This window comes from Peromyscus leucopus, chromosome 7 (genome assembly GCF_004664715.2).
Source record: "Peromyscus leucopus breed LL Stock chromosome 7, UCI_PerLeu_2.1, whole genome shotgun sequence".
Classification (NCBI taxonomy): Eukaryota; Metazoa; Chordata; class Mammalia; order Rodentia; family Cricetidae; genus Peromyscus; species Peromyscus leucopus.
Window position 1 is genome coordinate 51,546,471 of NC_051069.1, and position 22,287 is coordinate 51,568,757.

At 40.2% G+C, this 22,287-nt stretch overlaps 1 protein-coding gene across 4 annotated transcripts in view; it reads left to right on the top strand.

Annotated features, from left to right (window-relative positions):
* The window catches only part of LOC114695184 (zinc finger protein 883-like), a 39,185-nt gene extending 16,952 nt beyond the window's left edge, over nt 1–22,233 (top strand). Inside the window, exons 2-6 of one of the 4 annotated variants that reach the window (XM_028872391.2) lie at nt 14,719–14,902; nt 16,175–16,263; nt 17,079–17,205; nt 19,553–19,635; nt 20,027–22,233. In XM_028872391.2, coding sequence (XP_028728224.1) covers nt 14,878–14,902; nt 16,175–16,263; nt 17,079–17,205; nt 19,553–19,635; nt 20,027–21,871 — 2,169 coding nt within the window. In that variant the 5' untranslated portion in view covers nt 14,719–14,877 and the 3' untranslated portion in view covers nt 21,872–22,233. Of the gene's footprint in view, nt 1–14,718; nt 14,903–16,174; nt 16,264–17,078; nt 17,206–19,552; nt 19,636–20,026 lie in introns of those variants that run through there. The other 3 variants (XM_037207734.1, XM_028872394.2, XM_037207735.1) reach the window with 3 other exon arrangements.
* Nucleotides 22,234–22,287: the final 54 nt, after the last annotated feature.

Sequence of the window (22,287 nt, forward strand, 5' to 3'; positions counted from 1 at the left end):
CCCTGTTTCAGCTCAGACCTCCCATCATTTCCTTATGTTCTCATCCTCCATTCCTTGCCCTCCATTACCTAACCCCCTCACCCCCCGTTTGCTCATGTAGATTTCATCTATTTCTCCTTTGCTGGGCTATCTATGTGTTCCTCTTAGGGTCATCCTTGTTAGCTAGCTTCTCTGGACCTGTGGGTTGTAGTCTGGTTATCCTTTGCTTTACAACTAGTATCCACTTATGAGTGAGTACATACCATGTTTGTCCTTCTGAGTCTGAGTTACCTCACTCATGATGATATTGTCTAGTTCCATCCATTTGCCTGCAAATTTCATGATGTTATTGTTTTTTACTGCTGAGTAGTAATCCATTGTGTATATGTGCCACATATACTTTATCCATTCTTTGGTTGAGGGGCATCTAGGTTGTTCCACGTTCTGGCTATTAGGAATAATGCTGCTATGAATATAGTTGAGTATGTGTTGTTGTGGTAAGATTGAGCATTCCCTGGGTATATGCCCAAGAGTGGTATAGCTGGGTCTTGAGGTAGGTTGACTCCCAATTTTCTGAGGAACTGCCATACTGATTTCCAAAGTGGCTGTACAAGTTTGCACTCCCACCAACAGTGGAGAATTGTTCCACTTACTCCACCTCCTCTCCAACATAAGGTATCTTCAGTGTTTTTGATCTTAGCCATTCTGACAGGTGTAAGATGATATCTCAGAGTTGTTTTGATTTGCATTTCCCTGATGACAAAGGATGTTGACCAATTCCTTAAATGCCTTTCTGCCATTTGAGATTCTTCTGTTGAGAATTCTCTGTTTAGCTCTGTAGCCCATTTTTTTTTTTTTTTTTTTTTGGTTTTTCGAGACAGGGTTTCTCTATGTAGCTTTGCGCCTTTCCTGGAACTCACTTGGTAGCCCAGGCTGGCCTCGAACTCACAGAGATCCGCCTGGCTCTGCCTCCCGAGTGCTGGGATTAAAGGCGTGCGCCACCACCGCCCGGCAGCCCATTTTTTAATTGGATTGTTTGGTATTTTGATGTCTAGTTTCTTCACTTCTTTATGTATTTAGGAAATCAGTCATCTGTCAGATGTGGGGTTGATAAAGATATTTTCCCATTCTGTAGGATGTCTTTTTGTCTTATTGACAATGTCTTTTGCACTATAAAAATCTGTTTCAGGAGCTCCCATTTTTTAATTGTTGCTCTCAGTGTCTGTGCTACTGGTGTTATATTTAGGAAGTGGTCTCCTGTGCCAGTGCATTCAAGACTACTTCCTACTTTCTCTTCTATCAAGTTGAGTGTAACTGGATTTATGTTGAGGTCTTTGATCCACTTGGACTTGAGTTTTGTGCATGGTGACAGATATGGATCTATTTGCAATCTTCTACATGTTGACATCCAGTTATGCCAGCACCATTTGTTAGAGATGCTTTCTTTTTTCCATTGTACAGTTTTGGCTTCATTGTCAAAAATTAGGTGTTCATAGGTGTGTAGATTAATGTCAGAGTCTTCAGTTCGATTCTGTTGGTCCACATGTTGGTTTTTATGTCAGTATGCAAGCTGTTTTTATTACTATAGCTCTATAGTGGAGCTTGAGGTCAGGGATCAGGATGCCTCCAGAGGTTGTTTTATTGTACAGGATTCTATTAGCTATCCTGTTTTTTTGTTTTTCCATATGAAGTTGAGTATTGTTCTTTCCAAATCTGTGAAGAATTGTATTGGGATTTTGATGGTGATTGCATTGAATTTGTATACTGCTTTTGGTAAGATTGCCATTTTTACTATGTTAACCCTACTTATCCATGAGCAGGGAGATCTTTCCATTTTCTGATATCTTCTTCAATTTCTTTCTTCAAAGATTTAAAGTTCTTGTCATACAGGTCTTTCACTTGCTTAGTTAGAGTTTCCTCACAGTATTTCATATTATTTGTGGCTATTGTAAAGGGTGATGTTTCTCTGATTTCTTTCTTAGCCAATTTATCACTTGTATATAGGAGGGCTACTGATTTTTTTTTTTTTTAGTTAATCTTGTATCCTGCCACATTACTGAAGGAGTTTATCAGCTGTAGGAGTTCCCTGGTAGAATTTTTGGGGTCACTTATATATACTATCATATCGTCTGCAAATAGTGAAAGCTTGACTTCTTTTCCAATTTGTATCCCTTTGATCTCCTTTTGTTGTCTTATTGCTCTAGCTAGAACTTCAAGTACTATTTTCAATAAATATGGGGAGAGTGGACAGCCGTGTCTTGTTCCTGATTTTAGTGGAATTGCTTTGAGTTTCTCTTCGTTTAATTTGATGGTGACTGTTGGTTTGCTGTAAATTGCCTTTATTATGTTTAGGTATGTTCCTTGTATTCCTGATTTCTCTAGAACCTTTATTATGAAGGGGTGTTGGATTTTGTCAAAGGCCTTTTCAGCATCTAATGAGATGACCATGTGATTTTTTTCTTTCAGTTTGTTTATATGGTGTATTACATTGACAGATTTTTGTATGTTGAACCAACCTTGCATCCCTGGGATGAAGCCTGCGTGGTCATGGTGGATAATTGTTTTGATGTGTTCTTGGATTTGGTTTGCCAATATTTTATTGAGTATTTTTACATCAGTGTTCATGAGGGTAATTGGTCTGTAATTCTTTTTCTTTGTTGCATCTTTATGTGCTTTGTGTATCAGGGTAACTGTAGCCTCATAAAAAGAGTTTGGTAATGTTCCTTCTGTTTCTATTGTGTGGAACAATTTGAAGAGTATTGGTATTAGCGCCTCTTTGAAAATCTGGTAGAATTCTGTGCTGAAACTGTCTGGTCCTGGGCTTTTATTTGTTGGGAGACTTTTAATGGCTGTTTCTGTTTCCTTAGGGGTGGGGTTATTGGTCTGTTTAAGTAGTTTATCTGGTCATGATTTAACTTTGGTATGTGGTACCTATCCAGAAAATTGTCCATTTCTTTCAGATTTTCCAATTTTGTGGAGTACAGGTTTTTGAAGTATGACCTGATGTTCTTAGAATTTCCTTATTGTCTGTTGTTATGTCTCCCTTTTCATTTCTGATTTTGTTAATTTGGATGCTCTCTCTCTACCTTTTGGTTAATTTGGGTAAGGGCTTGTCTATCTTGTTGATTTTCTCAAAGCATCAACTCTTTGTTTCATTGATTCTTTGTATTGTTCTTTTTGTTTCTATTTTATTGATTTCAACCCTCAATTTGATTATTTCCTGGCTTCTGCTCCTCCTGGGTGAGTTTGCTTCTTTTTGTTCTAGAGCTTTCAGGTGTGTTGTTAAGTCATTAGTGTGAGTGCTATGAATTTTCCTCTTAGTACTGCTTTTATAGTATTTCCTAAGTTTGGTATGTTGTACATTCATTTTCATTGAATTCTGGGAAATCTTTAATTTCTTCCTTGATCCATTGGTGATTCAGTTGAGCATTATTCACTTTTCATGAGATTGTAGGCTTTCTATAATTTTTGTTGTTGTTGAAATCTAACTTTAAGCCATGGTGGCTGATAAAATACAGGAGGTTATTCCAATTTTTTTTGTATCTGTTGAGATTTGCTTTGTGACCAAGCATGTGTTCAGTTTTAGAGAAGGTTCCATGGGGTGTTGAGAAGAAGGTATATTTATTCTTTTGTGTTAGGGTGGAATATTCTGTAGATATCTATTAAGTCCATTTGAGTTAATGTCAGTTAGTTCCCTTATTTCTCTGTTAAGTTTCTGTCTGGCAGACCTGTTTATTGGTGAGAGTTGGGTGTTGAAGTCTCCCACTACTATTTAAGCTTTAGTAATGTTTCTTTTACAAATGTGGGTGCCCTTGTATTTGGGTCATAAATATTCAGAATTTAGACTTCGTCTTGGTGGATTTTCCTTGTGATAAATATGTAATGTTCTTCCTGATCTCTTTTGATTGATTTTAGTTTGAAGTCTGTTTTATTAGATGTTAGGATAGCTACATCAGCTTGCTTCCATTTGATTGGAAAGTCTTTCCCCAGCCTTTTACTCTGAGGTAGGGTCTGTCTTTGAAGTTGAGGTGTGTTTCTTGTATGCAGCAGAAGGATGGATCCTGTTTTCGTATCCATTCTGTTAGCCTGTGTCTTTTTATAGGTGGGTTTAGACCATTGATATTGATGGATATTAATGACCAGTGATTGTTAATTCTTGTATTTTTTGGTGGTAGTGTTGTGTTTCCCTTTTTGGTATTTGTTGGTGTGGGATATTCTATTTCCTGAGTTTTCATGGGTGTGTCTAATTTCCTTAGGTTGCATTTTTCCTGCTAGTGCTTTCTGTAGGGCTAGATTTGTGGACAGGTATTGTTTAAATCTGGTTTTTATCATGGAATATTTTGTTTACTACATGTATGTTGATTGAGAGTGTTGCTGGGTATAATAGTCTGGGTTGGCATCCATGGTCTCTTAGTGTCTGTGTAACATCTGTCCAGGACCTTCTTGCTTTTAGAGTCTCCATTGATAAATCAGGTGTTCTTTTGATGTGTCTGCCTTTATATGTTATTTGGCCCTTTTCCTTTGCAGCTCTTAATATTTTTCTTTATTCTATATGTTTAGTGATTTGATTATTATGTGGTGAGTGGACTATTTTTTTTGGATCCAGTCTATTTGTTGTTTTGTAAGATTTTTGTATCTTTATAGGCATTTTCTTCTTTAGCTTGGGAAAATTTTCTTCTATGATTTTGTTGAATATATTTTCTGTGCTTTTGAGCTGGCATTATTCTTCTTCTTCTTCTTCTTCTTCTTCTTCTTCTTCTTCTTCTTCTTCTTCTTCTATCCCTATTATTCTTAGGTTTGGTCTTTTTATCGTGTCCCAAATTTCCTGGACATTTTGTGTTATGACGGTGGCCATGCTGACGGAGGAGAGTGCTGGTTGGCGGAAAAATCATGAGCCATAGTTACCTTTTTAGAGCTTTATTGGGAGAGAGAGGGAGAGAGGGAGAGAGGGAAAGGTGGGAGAGAGAGAGAGAGAGAGAGAGAGAAGAGAGAGAGAGAGAGAGAGAGAGAGAGAGGACAGAACAGATGGAAGGAGAGAGAACGGAAAAGGGAATGCATAGCGGGCATGCCCGCTTTTTAGGCTGGGACACCATCGCAGGCTGGTGATGTAATTAAGGACATAATCCTTATACCTGTAGCTGGGGGAGTGGCTAGGAATTCTAATATTAACTGTCCTCTCCTACCTCAGCTTCTAGGGTTGTAAAGTCATTTTTTGTCATTTACAAATTGGCTTGATAGGTGCTAGAAAGATGACTCAGTGGTTAAGTACTCACTGGTGCTCTTCCAGAGGACCTGGGTTTGATTCTTAGTATCACATGATGGTCTTTGTATCAGGAACACCCCTGTTCCACCCCCATCTCACCACCAGAATTTACTTTACACATAGAAAAGATGAGAAAGCTCTTTAATGATAGTGTGAGTCTTGCTCTGGCTAATGTCTGAAGAGGAGCTGGCCATGAATAGACGATCTTTATAACTTACATATACTTTAGGCTTATGCATTTCACATAAGTGTTCATCCTTAAATCTCTTTCAGATCCTAGCCCCAAGTTACACTTTGAACAATGTAACAGAGACAGGAGACTAAAATTTAGGCAGATGGGAGATTTACACAGTAAAGATATTGCATATAGCCAGAATTATTTTAAGTGCACCAGTGTTGTTGTTTTTCAGATAATTGTGACCCAGGCTCATCTTGACCACCTTGCAGAATTATGCTTTTCTTAAGGAAAGAACAGGGTTTTATGGCAGTCTTTCTTCAGTTATTCCACCACATACCTCTTTTAATATAAAACCTTTTTACCTGTTGGAATATGGACTCTTGTACTTTTATGCCTGTAAGAGGAAGGGGTTCTGTTGTAGTCTTTAAGTTTTCCATGTTGAACTTCCTCAACAGAGGGGCCCACCATCTGCCTCCTATGAGATAACGTTTTCTACCATAAATCACTTTAGTTGGGATTCCTAAAGGATTCCTAGTAGGTGAGTGTTCATTCCCTAGAAGTGCCTGAACTATTATACTTTCTTTATCTAGCGGCTTGGGGTCTTTAAAAAATAGCTCATTCTGTTATATCTGATTAATATCCATGTCCAGCTTCCCCTTTCCTCCATAGTTCACAACCCAAGCATTCCTTAATTTTGGTTGTGTTTCATAGATTAATTAGAACATTATCAGAAAAGCAGTTATACAGAACCCATAGCCCAGGGAGCTCATGATCTGTGAAGTAGATTATGGTGATATTTTATTTTGTACTAAAATGTTATTTGTATGTTAATAAATAAAGTTGCCCAGGGGTCAGAGCTGTTAGCAAGCCATAGGAAAGCTGGGAAGTGGTGGTGCATGCCTTTAATCCCAGCACTTGGTAGGCAGAGCTAGGTAGATCTGTGTGTGTTCAGGGATACAGCCAGTATTGGAGACACACGCCTTTAATCTCAATACCAACCATAGAAGACCTGGAGGTCTGTACAGACAGGCAGTGACGAGGCAGTCATGTAGATGGGTTTACAACCAATGAGAAGGCAGAACGAAAGACTTTAACACAGGAAGTAGCTTTCTTTCGGAGAGGTAGGACCACCGCAGGAGGAAGGGTAAGGTTTTAGCTCTTAGCTCTGACCTCTTCTTGGATTTCTTCTTTGCATTGGTTCTGTGTTTCTTATTTAATAAGACAGTTGGTTACATCTACAGTACATCTTCTTTGAGAAGGAAGCATAATACGGGCACTCTGCCAGGGACCTCCAGGGAGCTTAGTCCCATGGGACACATATCTCCCGTCCACTATTATTGACATAATTGTTCATGTCACATGGACGACACTGGAGTTGGTGTGGCAAACTTGGCATAAGCTAAAGTCATCTGAGAGGGAGGGAACCTCAATTAAGAAAATGCTTTTATAAGATGGGGCTGTAAGCAAGCCTGTAAAGAATTTTCTTAATTAGTGATTGATGGGGGAGGGCCCAGCCCATGGTGGGTGGTTTCATCTCTGGGCTGGTGACCCTGGGTTCTAGAAGAAAGCAGGCTGAGCAAGCCATGAGGAGCAAGCCAGTAAGCAGCACCAGTCCATGGCCTCTGCACTAGCTCTTGCCTCCAGATTCCTGCCTTGTTTGAGTGCCTGTCCTGACTTCCTTCAGTGATGATCAGTGATTGGTAAGTCTAAGCCGAATAAACCCTTTCCTTCCCAAGTTGCTTTAGTCATGGTGTTTCATCACAGCAATAGTAACCCTAACTAAGACACCATGATATGTGGAACCTAATTACAATAGTTAGTTTGAGCTGGGCTTGGTGGCATGTAATAGCTTGTTACTTCAGCATTTGGGAACTAAGGCAGAAGGATGGCAAATTTGAGGTCATCTTGGGCTTCATAATGAGACTACCATCTCCTGTTGGGAAAAAAAAAGTAATTTGGCCAAAGAAAATTTATATAGGACCTCTTCAACCTAAAAGTTAAATATGGTTATATAAAACTTAAAAATAGTGTTGGAAAGATGACTCAGCAGATCAGGGCACCTGTTGCTAGGATCGATGACTCAGCAGTTCAATCCAGTGGACTCATAGTATAAGGAAATAACTGATTTGTCCTCTTACTTCTACATGAGCACTGTGGTGTGCATGCCCCTGCCTCCACAAAATAGTAAGTTAGAAACAAATGAACAACAAACAAATGAACAGATGTGGTGGCGCACACCTTTAATCCCAGCATTTAGGAGGTAGAGGCAGGTGGATTTCTGTGAGTTCAAGGCCAGCCGGGTCTGCAGAGTTCCAGGACAGCCAGGGCTACATAGAGAAACTCCATTTCTGACCCCTCCCCTCAATTATCTCACACACATAAATCACAAAAAAGTAGTTTGAGTGGTTATTCCTATGGCTTTTCCATGTTACAGGTCATTACAGCCTGTTGTTAAGTCTGAAGGTAAATAAATGGTACCTTATAGTATTTGACTCCAGCCTTCTCAGGGTCTGCTGAAATAGAGTTACTAGGTTCTGGTGTTGACATATTTTCTTGGCTGTTGACGTGTGTGTGTGTGTGTGTGTGTGTGTGTGTGTGTGTGTGTGTGTGTGTGTGTGTGTTGGTATCTAGCCACCTATAGTTAGGATGATTGAGGAGGTTCTGATTCTAGGTGTTGATATCTGGTCTTATCTTTGTTTGGTGGATGTTCTGTTCCTTCCTTGTTTTTTTTTTTATTTTATTTATCCTTTTTGTATCTTAGGAGAGTGTGGTAATTGTGGGTTGCCTGGTAAAGAGTGCTTCTGCAGGTCTGTGGGTGGGAGGGAGGAATAGATACTGGCTAGGAGAAAAGGCTGAGAGGAGCTGTGGGAAAGAGCTAAGGGGATTCTGTCTTCACCAAAAGCCAGAGTCTGTAGGGAGTAGAAAATGTGGGAGGAGGAGCTCCTGCAGGTAGGTTACAGTGAGATAGAGAACAGTCTTGAGAGACGGGTGAGATGAGGTTACAGTGAGACAGAACAGTCTTGAGAGACGGGGGTGAGATGAGGTTACAGTGAGACAGAACAGCTTGAGAGATGGGGGTGAGATGAGGTTAAGTGAGACAGAACAGTCTTGAGAGATGGGGGTGAGATGAGGTTACAGTGAGACAGAACAGTCTTGAGAGACGGGGGTGAGATGAGGTTACAGTGAGACAGAGAACAGTCTTGAGAGACGGGGGTGAGATGAGGTTACAGTGAGACAGAACAGTCTTGAGAGATGGGGGTGAGATGAGGTTACAGTGAGACAGAGAACAGTCTTGAGAGGCGGGTGAGATGAGGTTACAGTGAGACAGAACAGTCTTGAGAGACGGGGGTGAGATGAGGTTACAGTGAGACAGAGAACAGTCTTGAGAGGCAGGTGAGATGAGGTTACAGTGAGACAGAGAACAGTCTTGAGAGACGGGTGAGATGAGGTTAGAGTGAGACAGAGAACAGTCTTGAGAGGCAGGGGTGAGATAACTAGGGGCTCCCTGGCTCTGTACCAAGAGTTGGAGTCTCCAGTGATTGGCATTGAGGTGCCTGCAAGCAGACTGCCACAGGGCTTGGGGTGAAACTGGAGAGACTATAATGGAGGACAAGAAGGAGAGTGAAAATTGCCTGAGTACCGGACTGGTGTAACCACTTGGGGTTTCAGGTTGGGAACTTCTTAGATATTGGTTATTGACGTAAAGTGATGAGAATGGGCTAGAAGGGAGGGCTAAGAGGATCCATGTGAAGGAGCAAAATTAGACTAGGTTTGGTGGAGTCCTTAGAGAATAGAAACTGTTTCATTTTTTTGTTTCACTAATATGAAAGTTAAATTTGAAGGACTAAATAAAAATGTAAGTAATTTCAATGTATGAGACAAGTTACCAATAATAAGCAGATGTATTTGAAAACAGCACCAAATAGCCACATGTTGGGCAAAAGATAAGTTGGTGTTCATCCTCTGTCTTAGTTAGGGTTTCTCATGCTGTGATGAAACACTGATTACCAAAAGCAATTTGTAGAAGAAAGGGCTTATTTCACTTACATTTCTATATCACAGTTTATCATTGAAGACTATGGGGCAGGAACCTGGAGACAGGAGCTGATGCAGAGGCCATGGAGTTCAGCTTACTGGTTTGCTCTTCATGGCTTACTCAGTTTCTTAAAACACACACGATTACAAGCCCTGGAATGGTACTACCCACAGTAGGCTGGGCCTTCTCACATCAATCACTCAATTAAAAAAAAAAAAAACCAAAACACCCTACATGCCTGTGGTTGTTTTTTAAGAAAATGGCCCCCAAAGGGAGTGGCATTATTAAGGGAAGTGGCCTTGTTGGAGTGGATGTGGTCTGGTTAGAGATAGTGTGTCATGTGGGGGTGGGCTTTGAGGTCTCCTATGCTCAAGCTACACCCAGTGAGACAGTTCACTTCCTGTTGCCTTTGGATCAAGAGGTAGGCTCTCAGCTTCTTCTTCAGCATCATGTCTAACTGCATGCTGTAATGTCTTGCCATGATGATAATGGACTAAACTTTTGAAACTGTAAGCCACCCAATTAAATGTTTTCCTTTATTAGAGTTGCTATGATCATGGTATTTCTTCACAGCAGTAGAAATCCTAACTAAGACAGAAGTTGATACCAGGGACTGGGGTATTGTAATAGGCCTGACCATATTTTTGTTTGGAGTAATATGGACTTTGGGAGTTTGGGTTAGGAAAGAAGTGGAATACTTGGAAGACAATGGTGCTAAGAGTTATTTGAACTGTGGGAGTCTGTCTCAAGAGGTTTCAGAGGAGAGGAATATTAATATATTAATGATCATTCTTGTGATATTTTGGTGAAGAATGTGGCTGCTTTTTGCTCTTGTCCACAAAGTTTGCCTGAGTCTAAAGTGAAGAGTTTTGGATTAATTCTGTTGGCAGAAGAAATCTCAAAACAGCCTAGTATCTGTTGTGTGATTGTTAGTGGTCACTCTTATACAGATTTATAATGAAAAGGAACAAGCTGAGCAAAGAAAATTACAAAATGTACAATTTGAGGATAAAAGGAGCACCAGAAAGTGGAATGGAGCTAAGTCCTATATTCAAGGAGATAAACAGATTAAGAAATGGAATAGAGGAAGTGGTGACCTTAGGGCAAGATCCCACCCAGCTAAGTTTCCAACTTGTGTAAAGGAATTAAAGAAAAGCTTAGGGCTGGGTGTGGTGGTGCACACCTTTAAATCTCAGCACTTGGAAGGCAGAGGCAGGCAGATCTCTGAGTTTGAGGCCAGTCTGGTCTACAGATCCAGTTTCAGCACAGCCAAGCTTAGGCAGTGAAGGTATCTATTGAAAACAAAAAGCTAGTGAAGATGTAATTGAACAACAGGGCCATGTTCCAGCCCCAGCAAGCAGCAGAACTTGGCAACTTCAGCCATGTGGTTCTAGCTTTAGACTCAAGGAGAGACTAAGGAAAGCCACTGAGGCTAGAAATGTGTTGGGGTGACTCTGAATGGAGGCCCAGAGAGGCCAATGCATGAGCTGTGAAGTTGAAGCCTGGATTGCCTTGGAGACCCCAAGATGTTGGAGATGCCAGAGCTGTGGGATTCCTGCCAAGGAAAGCTTCAGACAGGATGTGGAGCCAGCCAAAGAGAGAGAAGTGTGCTGCAGTCAGCAAGTTTGGAAGGGAAGAGCCATCTAAGTCCTTTGACATCAGATATAGAGCTTCAGAGTTTTCCCTGCTGAGTTTCAGACTTGCTTTGGTCCAGTATTTCTTCACTATGCCTACTTTCCTCCATTTTGGAATGGTAACACGAATCTTAAAAGGTCTTATAATAAAAAACCCAGAGCCAGATATCAGAGTGAAAGCTGAAAGATCTGAGAAATAGAACAGCCAGCCACTAGTTCTTACCTCTACAAAACCCTCAGTCTAAAGAAAGTGAGTTCCTGTTTCTTCACGCCTTATATGCCTTTCTCTGCTCAGACATCACTTCCTGGAATTAGAGGCATTTGTGCTTCCCAGTACTGGGATTAAAGGTGTGTGTCACCACTGCCTGGCTCTGTTTCCAGTGTGGCCTTGAACTCACAGAGATCCAGAGTGATAGGATTAAGGGTGTGTGCCACCACTGCCTGACCTCTATGTCTAATCTAGTGGCTGTCTTCTGATCCACCTGCAAATTTATTAGGGTACACAATATATCACCACATGGAATAGTAATGTATATTCTGTGCCATTATATATTGCAAATATGTGATCTGCTTTAAATAATTTTTTTTTATTAAGAAAATTTTTTCATTCATTTTACACACCAATCAAAGATACCCCTCTTCCCTCTTCCTAACCCCCCTCCCCCGCCTCCCCCTCCCAACCCACCCCATTCTCCCTTCCACAAGAAGACAAGGCCTCCCATGGGGAGGTACATCCAGTAGAGGTAAGTCCAAACCCTTCCCCCTGCCTCAAGGCTGCATGAGGTGTCCCATCCTAGGTAGTAGGCTTCAGAAAGCCCTCTCATGCACCAGGGATGGATTCTGGTGTCCGCTTTTTGACTGGAATTTTACAGGTGGTTACAGTTAAGAGATTACATGAATTTCAGAAGAGACTTTGAACTTTAGTCTTTTATATAAGTTTGAGACTGTGATAGACTATAGTTTGAAGTTGGACTGAATGCAGTTTTGCATTGTAATATGGCTACAAGTCTTTAGAGGCCAGGGACTAAAATGTGGTTTGAAAGAAAATGGCCCCCAAAGGGAGTGGCATTATTAGGAGGTTTGACCTTATTGGAATAGGTATGACCTTGTTGGAGGAAGTGTGTGACTGTAGGGATGGGCTTTGAGGTCTCCTGTGTTCAAGCTACACCCAGTGAGACAGTTCACTTCCTGTTGCCTTTGGATCAAGATGTAAACTCTCAGCTTCTTGAGCACCATTTCCAATGGCATGCTGCCATGTCTTGCCATGATGAAACTGTAAGCCACTGAATTAAATGTTTTCATTTATAAGAGTTGCTGTGCTCATGGTGTCTCTTCACAGTAATAGAAACCCTAAGACAAGGCCTGCCTACAACCCTATCTTATGGGGACTTCTTAATTGAGGTTCCCTCCTTGTCAAGTTGACACAAAATGAGCCAGCATACCCTCTGGGTGGTTTCTGCCCTCTGCTAGGAGCAAAACTATAGAGCTCAAAACATGCATCTCAGTGTTTATAGATGGGGACTGTGTTTGGCTTTATTAGTGCTTCAGATATAGTCTGATGTTTCTTTTGAATTTTTGCTTTCAATTTTGTGTATGCATGTGTGTCTTCATGGTGGTTTGTGCATGTGAGGGCAGGTCCTGAGAAGAGAGTGTTGGATATTTTGGAACTGGAGTTAAAGGTGGCTGTGGTCCTCTTGACATGGTTCTGGGAACCAAACTTGGGTCTCTTATAAGAACAATATGTCTCTTAATTGTTGAACCAGTTTTCTAGCTCTTAAGTGTCTTTTTCCAAACAATGTATTCATCAATTTTTATTGTTTGTATGGTGTGTGTGTGTGTGTGTGTGTGTGTGTGTGTGTGTGTGTGTGTGTGAGAGAGAGAGAGAGAGAGAGAGAGAGAGAGAGAGAGAGAGAGAGAGAGAGATGGTGTAAGCATGGAGAGGATAGAGGAAAACTTTGTAGTTGTTTCTCTCCTTCTACCTTCATGTACAATGTAGGAATCAAGTTCAGATTGCCAGGTTGTGCAGCAAGCATTTTACTCACTGAGCTGTCTTGGTAGCTCCATAGTCAGGTGGTTTTTTTTTTGGTAAATTTATGCTGAAGTTGGCCACGATGGTGGTAGATGTATGTATTCCAGTACTTGGGAAGTACTAGCAGGATGCTTAGGGCTTCAGGGTCAGTCTCAACTGCATATTTAGTATGAAGCCAGCCTGGATTGTAGGAGACTTGGTTCAAACTAACAAAACAAACAACCAACCCCATTTAATGTTCTGGTTTTAATCTTTTGCAGCAAAAGTAAGTGAGCCGGGTGTTAATTTTTATTGTCTTCTATATTGTGATCCCATTGAGGAGTGCCATTTACCACATCAGAATTTAGGGTCAAAGGGCCTAAAGCTTTAGTTCATTACTTAAGTAGATGATTGGAACAATTCTGTGTTTTTTTTCTTTCTGAGTCTTGTTTGTTTTATGACACATTTATACATTTATTGATTTAGTATGTGTTACTGGATGGGGGAAGGACTCATGTCACAGTATGAGTGTGGAGGTAAGAGGACAACTTTCAAGAGTTGACTTTTCTCTGTCTCCCATATGGGTCCCAGAGATTGCACTCAGGCTGCCATGTCTAGCTGTAAGCACTTTTACCTGCTGAGTCATCTTATTGGTCCTAAATCTAGATTCTTTTGTTTCTTTTTAATTTGTTTATTTATTTTATGTGTAGGAGTGTTTTGCTTGTGTATTTGTGTTCCATTTGTGGTGCCTGTGGAGGTCCAAAGAGGATAACTTAGAGTTATGGATGGTTGTATGCCACTATGTGGTTGCTGGGAACTGAACCCAGGTCCTCTGCAAGAGCAACAGCACTCTAACCATTGAACCATCTCCCCAGCCCTCTGAATCTAGGTTTTTGAACATAAATGCAGCTGAAAGTTTTCCTGTGTTCTGCCTGGTCTGCAGCTGCTCAGACCCGAATAAACACACAGAGGCTTATATTATTTTTAAACTATATGGCCTAATGGTTTAGGCTTCTCGTTAACTAGCTCTTACATCTTAAATTAACCCATTTCTATAAATCTATATTTTGCCACATGGTTTGTGGTTTACTGGTACTTTACATCTTGCTTTTTCTGGTGGCAGCCAGCAGCATCTCCTCAGGTCTCTTTCTCCTTCTTCTCTCTCTAGTTAGAATGTCCCTCCTAACCTTATTCTGCCTCACCATTGGCCAAACAGCTTTTTTTTTATCAACCAATCAGAGCAACACATATTCACATCATACAGAACGACAATCACATTAATGTTGCTAATGATAGGAGCGCTTGAAGCCTTAGGATAGTTAATTTAAAATTTTTTATTTTTATTTTTGTCTCTGAATGTCTGTGTGAATGTATCCCATGTATATGAAGGTATCCACAGAGGCAGAAGAGAGTGCCTGATCACCTGGAGCTGAAATTACAGGTGTTTGTGATCAGCCCAACATGGGTGCTGAAAACTCTACTCAGATCCTCTAGAAGAGCAGCAAGTGCTTTTAACTGTTCAGCCATCTCTCCAGCCGATGTGTTATCATTTTTAGTGGCTTTCACTCATATCACCGTCAGAAAGAGAGAGAGCTAATTATGCTGCTTTATTATTGATAGATAAGATTTGCTGATGATCCATGTCTTCAAGAATGCAAGTAATGATGTAGGAAGAGGAAAGATCACCACTGGGCCACTTATATATGTAAACTGCCTACACGTGTCCTTCAAAATTCTAGAAGAAAGTGTTCCAGTGTATTTCACCACCATCCTTTCAGGATGGAAGCCATCAATGTGTCTCATGGTAAGTCTTGCTCATGTGTGTGCTCCATGTACAGATGGAATAGGTGTTGCTGCTCTGGACTTGGAATAGTCATGCTGCATCTCAGGGGTGCTTCTGTGGTTTGAATATGAAATTACCCCAATGATTTACAGGAACCCTTGCTTCCCAGCATGTAGTGTTGTTTGGAAAGGTTGTAGAACTTTCAGGAGGTGGAGCTCTGCTGGAGGAAGTGGCTCAGTGTTGGATGGGCCTGGAGGTTTTGTAGCCCAGCCCTACTTCCTGTTCGTTCTCTCTTTGTCGACTGCTGATGTAATGGAACCAGCCAGCCTCCCACTCCTGCCGCCACACGCTCCCCCATAGAGAGAGGAGATCACCACTGGCCACTTGTGTGTATAAACTACCTAGACGTGTCCTTCAAAGTCTGGAAGATAGTGTTCCAGTATATTTCAAGGATTATATCCTCTTGAACTATAAGCCAAAATAAACTCTCCGTTGAGTTGCTTCTTTTTTATTTTTTAAAAAGATTTATTCATTTTATTTTTTTATGTGTTTGCCTCCATGTGTGTCTGTGGACCCCATTTATGACCTGTGGAGGTCATAAAAGTATTATTAGATCTTCTGGAACCGGAATTATAGATGGCTGTGAATTACTATGTAGGTGCTAGGAACTGAACATAGGTCCTCTATAATAGCAACAAGTGCTCTTAATAATTGAGCCATCTCTCCAGCCTCCAAAGTTGTTTCTCTTGGGTATTTTTATCATAGCAACAAGAAAAATAGCTAATATAGATGGATGAAATTGGCAAGAGTTGCTGAAGTCTGTTTTATAAGCCAGCTTGCTGATATGTGTCCTTTGGTTATGGGTGCTACTTGATTTCATTCATGAGTTCCTTTACCATGTACAGTTAATAGGTCCTGTTTCTAGGGCTTATTGTTCTTTATCTGTAAAAAGGTTGATATACTTGTCCTCATGGGCAGTGTGGCTCACCATTCCTTTTTCTGAGGTTGACTGCTCTGGCACTGTGTGGTAGTTCTGTATGCATGTGAGATGAGAAGCAATAAGATGAGATGAGATGAGTTGTGTGTGTGTGTGTGTGTGTGTGTGTGTGTGTGTGTGTGTGTGTGTGTGAGAGAGAGAGAGAGAGAGAGAGAGAGAGAGAGAGAGAGATTGAGAGATTGAGAGATTGATTTCCTGTGTTGGATTATATGGGGATTTTGAACTAGGATAGGATGACATCCATGTTTGTAAGTGTGAGAATTATGGATAACTCTGGTTTCTTTTTTCCCCACTAGGTTCATTTTCTAGGGACCCATGCTACTTTTATAATGAAAGGACAGAGATGGACAGGATCGTGTCTGACTGCCTGACAAGTAGTTACCAGGTGTGACTAAAGCGTATCCTGCCATTACACCCATAAGGCTGACACATTTCCATGTAGGCAGACATTTTTCTCCAGAGTTTCTGGAACAAAATAAAACTTTATTCGAGGACTGAGTGATTAGTTGTATTTCTTCATTACTATATCCCCTCAAACTGTAAGCCAGAATAAATCCTTTCTCCCTGAAGTTGCTTCTTGTCATATATTTTATCATATCAATGAGAAAAGTAAACTTTTATATTGGTTTAGGATTACTGTGAAATCATTCCAGTATTTCAGTAATTTGTAATTAATCTTCACCTTCATGACCCTGATCGTGTGTATTTCTGATTTTATTGTGTTCTGATAGTTGATAAAGAGGATGAATGTTCCCCTTTCTGAAAGACGTTATTCACCTGTCACCATTTATCAAGTGTGTGCAGAGTGTTTAGCATGTTTAAATAGAAGGAAATAAATGAGAAAGAGTATCTGGTCTGGTTGTGGGTGAGATAATGGGATGTTTCAAGAAAGATGTAAGGATGGAGTCTAGGCACTAGATTAGTGGTGTATGTCTTTAATCCCAGCACTGGGTAGGTAAAGGTGAGAAAATAGTTTAGGGTCAGGCAACCTGGCCAACCCTGTCTTTAAAAGTAAGATGTGAAAGTGAAAATTAATAGTAGTGAGATGGATATTAAGAGTGCCTAGGTCTATCCACTGAACTCTGGCATAGACTGCTGGAGAACTCCCAGCTCTTTGTAACATTGAGTTTCCATCCTCAATCTCCCGTGACCTTGGATGGAGATGTTAGTTGGCTCAAATCCAAGTGTGTGTGATTGTAGGAGTCAGTGACCTTTGAGGATGTGGCTATAGACTTCACCCAGGAGGAGTGGACTTTATTGGACACAAAACAAAGGAACCTTTACAGAGAGGTGATGCTGGAGAACTACCAGAACCTGGCCACAGTAGGTGAGGTTCCCTCATTCCCTGTAGACGCTCACAGAACAAAAAATATTTGTGTATTTTTCTAATTATATTTTTTTTAACTTTATGGTGTGTGTGTGTGTGTGTGTGTGTGTGTGTGTGTGTGTGTGTGTGTGTATCATAGTCCACAAGTGGAGTTCAGAGGACAGCTTTTGGGAGTCATCTCCTCCTATCACGTGAGTTGTAGAGCTGGAACCTAGGTTGTCAGGCTTGGCATCAAGCATCTTTACCTGCTGAGCCATCTCACCTATGAGGTTTCTGTGTTTGAGGATTGGTGATGGCTGTTCTAAGGACTGAAAATAACAGAGGGCTAGACAATAACAAAAGACCAGGCATGGTGGCACATGCTTTAATCCCAGTGTTAGGGAGGCAGAGGCAACTCTGTATTTGAGTTCAGCCTGGTTTACATAGTGAGCTCCAGAACAGCCGGGACTACATACAGAGACTCTCTCAAAAGACAAAACAAAGCAAAAAACAGGAGAGAGAGAGAGAGAGAGAGAGAGAGAGAGAGAGAGAGAGAGAGAGAGAGAGAGAGAAAGAAGAAGAAGAAGAAGAAGAAGAAGAAGAAGAAGAAGAAGAAGAAGAAGAAGAAGAAGAAGAAGAAGAAGAAGAAGAGAAACAGAGGTCTCAAACTCTGCCCTACTGTGTTTTAATCAGTTGTGGTGCTTTTTAAGACACAGTCCTAAAATCACCAGTGTTGCTCTTCTGCTCTACTAAAAAGTACATTTTCAGACTACCTTTGACCAACTGAATCAGAAACATTTAGTTTGGTAACTTGATCATCTCTGTTTTAACAGTTCCTCCATATGATTCTGATGCACTGAAATATTTAATACTAGTGTAATTTTTTCCATAATAACAAAGATCTTGTGGATGTGGTGACACATGCCGTTCATCCTAGCATTCCAGGTAGTAGAGACAGGTATATCTCTGTGAGTTTAAAGCCAGTCTGTGTCTACAAAGTTTTAGACCAGCTAGAGACACACAGTGGAGAAACCTGTCTCAAAATTTTTTTCTTTCACTTTCTTTTCTATTTGATTAATATTTATGCTTAAAAAGTTCTGTTTATATTTATTTTTTTGTTTGTCACAGCACACATCTAAAAGTCAGTAGTCAATTTGTGGGGAGTTAGTTCTTTTCTTCCACCATGTCCCAGACAGGTAAATCAGGTGGTCATGCTTAGTGTCAAGCGTTTTTACTTGGTGAGCTGTCTCAGTGTTAGTGTTTTGTCTTGTCCTTGTAACCATCACTTTAGGCTTTAAGGGAAAGAAACCAGTACCTATTGACTATAAAAGGGGTATTTACATGTTGGAGTCTTCAGCAGTATTTCATTGCTGTTTCTGAAACCATAGTTTGTAAGTCATGGAAAGGTATACCCTTTCTTGCTTGATCTGCTTTCATGAATGCATCTTTCTTCATGTATAGGATGTCAGCTCATCAAACCCAGCTCAAACTCTTGTTTGGAGGCAGAAAAGTTTAGAGTAGTTGAGAGAGGAGTTCACCAAGGTAAATGTTTGGGAGTTCAGTTTATTTGGAGTACAGTAGGGACATCCCCACCCCAACCCAATTCTGTGGATGGCATGGCAAGCTAAGCTAGTGCTCTGCCACTAAAGTGTATTACCAAGAAGTGAAAACTTGAGTCAGGAGGCTGAGGCCATTGGACTTGAAAGTTTTAGGAGATGCTTCCAAACTCCATTACTTTACTTAGAATTTTTTATAATCTCAATAGTCCAAATCTTTCTTTCCTCCCTTAATAATACTGTCTCTGTTTACCAGTGCATTTAAATTTCAGAGTAAATCATTCATTTCTAAATTTTGACTGCCTATTCTCTTTGTAATTATATTTTATGTTTATGTTTCTATTGTTATCATTATTATTGACTATTGGATCCAGGGCCTCTTAAAAATATTATTGTTTTAAGTTTTATGTGACGCATATGGGACTGTGTGAGTTCATGTGTGCCTTGTGCCTACAGGTGCCTGTGGTAGTCAGAAGGGGGTGTCAGGTCCCCTGGAATGAAGTCAGAAGTAGTTGTGAGCTGTCTGATGTGGGTCCTGGGGACTGAATCTGGGTGTTTTATTTATTTATTTTTAAGCAAGAACAGCAAGTGGTCTTAGCCTCTGAACCATCTCTCTAGCTCCTAGGGCCTCTTTTATTTTGACATAGACGTATATCCCAGCCTGTAAAATCCTAGACCTAGCCAAGTTGCTAACATAATATAGCTTTGTTTTTAACTTGTTTAATATGAGTACAAATTCAAATTAGATGTGTAATTATTAATGCTTATTTCTCTGTGGAAGCACTTACATGGTTCTTGTTGTTTAACTTCAGAATGGGCTATGCGACTTAACACCAGAGGGACAATGTTTCAGCAGGATATTTTTCAGTTAAAAATATCAAATGAGATACAACTGGTAAGAGTCACAAGATATTTCATATTTTCTTCATTAAAATAGACTAGGTATTTCATGTAAATTTCATTAAAATCCTTCCAAATAAAGAGGTATTAGAAAGATGTTCTAATTCTAGTTTGAAACTTGAGTTCCCATAAGCTCGTATTCCTACCTATAGTTATAGATATTGGGCTTTTAAAACAATTTCATGAAAGCACAGGGAGCCTTTCAGAATTAGAGCAGAAGGCATAAGATTCTTGCAATAGGATTTTTTCATTCACATTGAGTGAAATACATGTAATTAAAATTGGAAAAACTTTCATCCTCATCATGTTCATGTCTTTAGATGAGTGAAGTATACTAATAAATTTGAAAAAATTTTAATATATTATTATTTTCTTTTAATCAACAGTCAAATAGCCACAATGGAAAGGAGCTGTGTGACTTTAAGCCACGTGAAGACAACTTCAAAGAACCTTCATGTAGTCTGACACACAAAGATATTCAGAACAGAGGAAACATTTATGATTGTGTTCAGTATGGACAAGCCATTCCTATTCGGCCTGAGGAAACCTCTTCTGCAGACAAAGGTCCTGAATTAAGCCAGTATGAAAAAGACATCAGTCTGGCTGCAAGTGCTGCTTACCAGACAACATGCGTACAAGCCAAATTCCTCAAATCTGATGAATTTCAGCAAGCCTTGGATAGTCAGTCATACCTTCAGGCATCTGGGAGAACTCACAGTGAAGACAAACTCTTTAAATGGGTACAGTGTGGTGATGCTTTTAACCCAGCTGTGGGTCAAACATGCACTGGAAAAAAATCCTATGAATGTAATGAATGTGGGAAAAGTTTTAAATATTCTGCCAACCTTAATATTCATATGCGTACCCACACTGGGGAGAAACCTTATCAATGTAAGGAATGTGGGAAAGCTTTTTCTAGGTGTTACCCGCTAACTCAGCACTTAAAAACTCACACTGAAGAGAAGCCCTTTGAATGTAAGGTTTGTGGAAAATGCTTTAGAAATTCCTCATGCCTTAATGATCACTTTCGAGTTCACACTGGAATAAAGCCCTATAAATGTAAGGACTGTGGCAAAGCCTTCACAGGGCGCTCTGGCCTTAGTAAACATTTACCAACACATACTGGAGAGAAGCCTTATAAATGTAAGGAATGTGGGAAAGCCTTTACTTCAACCTCAGGCCTTATAAAACATATGAAAAGTCACATGGGAGAGAGACCCTTTGAATGTGATCATTGTGGAAAAGCTTTTGCTTCTTCCTCAACTCTTATTACACATTTGAGAACACACACTGGAGAGAAGCCCTTTGAGTGTAAAGTATGTGGGAAAGCATTTACATGTTCCTCCTACCTTCGCATTCACATGCGGACTCACACTGGAGAGAAGCCCTATGTATGTAAGGAATGTGGCAGAGCCTTCACTGAGCGCACAAGTCTTACTAAACATTTACGAACACACACTGGAGAAAATCCCTTTGAATGCAGTGTGTGTGGAAAAGCATTTGCATGTTCTTCCTACCTTCATAATCACATACGGACTCACACTGGAGAGAAACCTTATATATGTAAGGAATGTGGAAAAGCCTTTACTGTTTCTTCACATCTAAGTAAACATGTAAGAATTCACACAGGAGAGAAACCCCATAAGTGTGAGGAATGTGGGAAAGCGTTCACTGTGCGTTCTGGTCTCACAAAACATACACGAACTCACACAGGGGAGAAGCCCTATACTTGTAAAGAATGTGGGAAAGCCTTTACTACATCTTCAGGCCTCCTTGAACATATAAGAAGTCACACAGGAGAGAAACCATATGAATGTGACCAGTGTGGAAAGGCCTTTGCTTCTTCTTCATATCTTATTGCACATCTGAGAATTCATACTGGAGAAAAACCCTTTGAGTGTAACGTGTGTGGGAAGGCATTTACATGTTCCTCCTACCTCCACATTCACATGCGAACTCACACTGGAGAGAAGCCCTATGAATGTAAGGAGTGTGGGAAAGCTTTTGCTGTTTACTCACATCTAAGTAAACATGTAAGAATTCACAGTGGGGAGAAAGCCTATAAATGTAAAAGTTATGGAATACCTTTCAGTAGTTCTCATCTTTCAGGACACATAAAAACCCTTGAGATAAATTCTTTGGTTGGAAGGAATGAAGAGACTGCTTTAGGAAGTTCTATTGCTTTAACAATGAATTCAAATTCACAGTGGCAAGAAAGCTTATCAGTGTAAGCTATTTGTAAAGTGATTATTTATATACTAGTTGGCTTTAAAGATGTGAAAGAACTCATGTTGCAAAGATGCTTCATGAACTTAAAGGGTATGGGAAGTCATCAGAATGTTCAAAATCAAGTTCACATGAACCCATTTTGAAGCTTCACAGTGTCAGGAACTGGAAAGCCTTCACTGTTTCATGGGCTTTTGAGAAGTATGTGAGAGAAATTATTGATACACATTGTGGAAAATTGTATTTTTGCTCAGTGCTTTGATTACCTACAGTGGAGGATTTTGTGAAAGTAAGAAATGTTGGAAAGTAATTATTTACATTAGTTATCAACATTCAATAAACATGAAGTGGTTCACACTTGGGAAAATGTGTGTATAGAATATGGAGGTTGTTTCTTTGTCTTAAGATCTTGTATACTAAC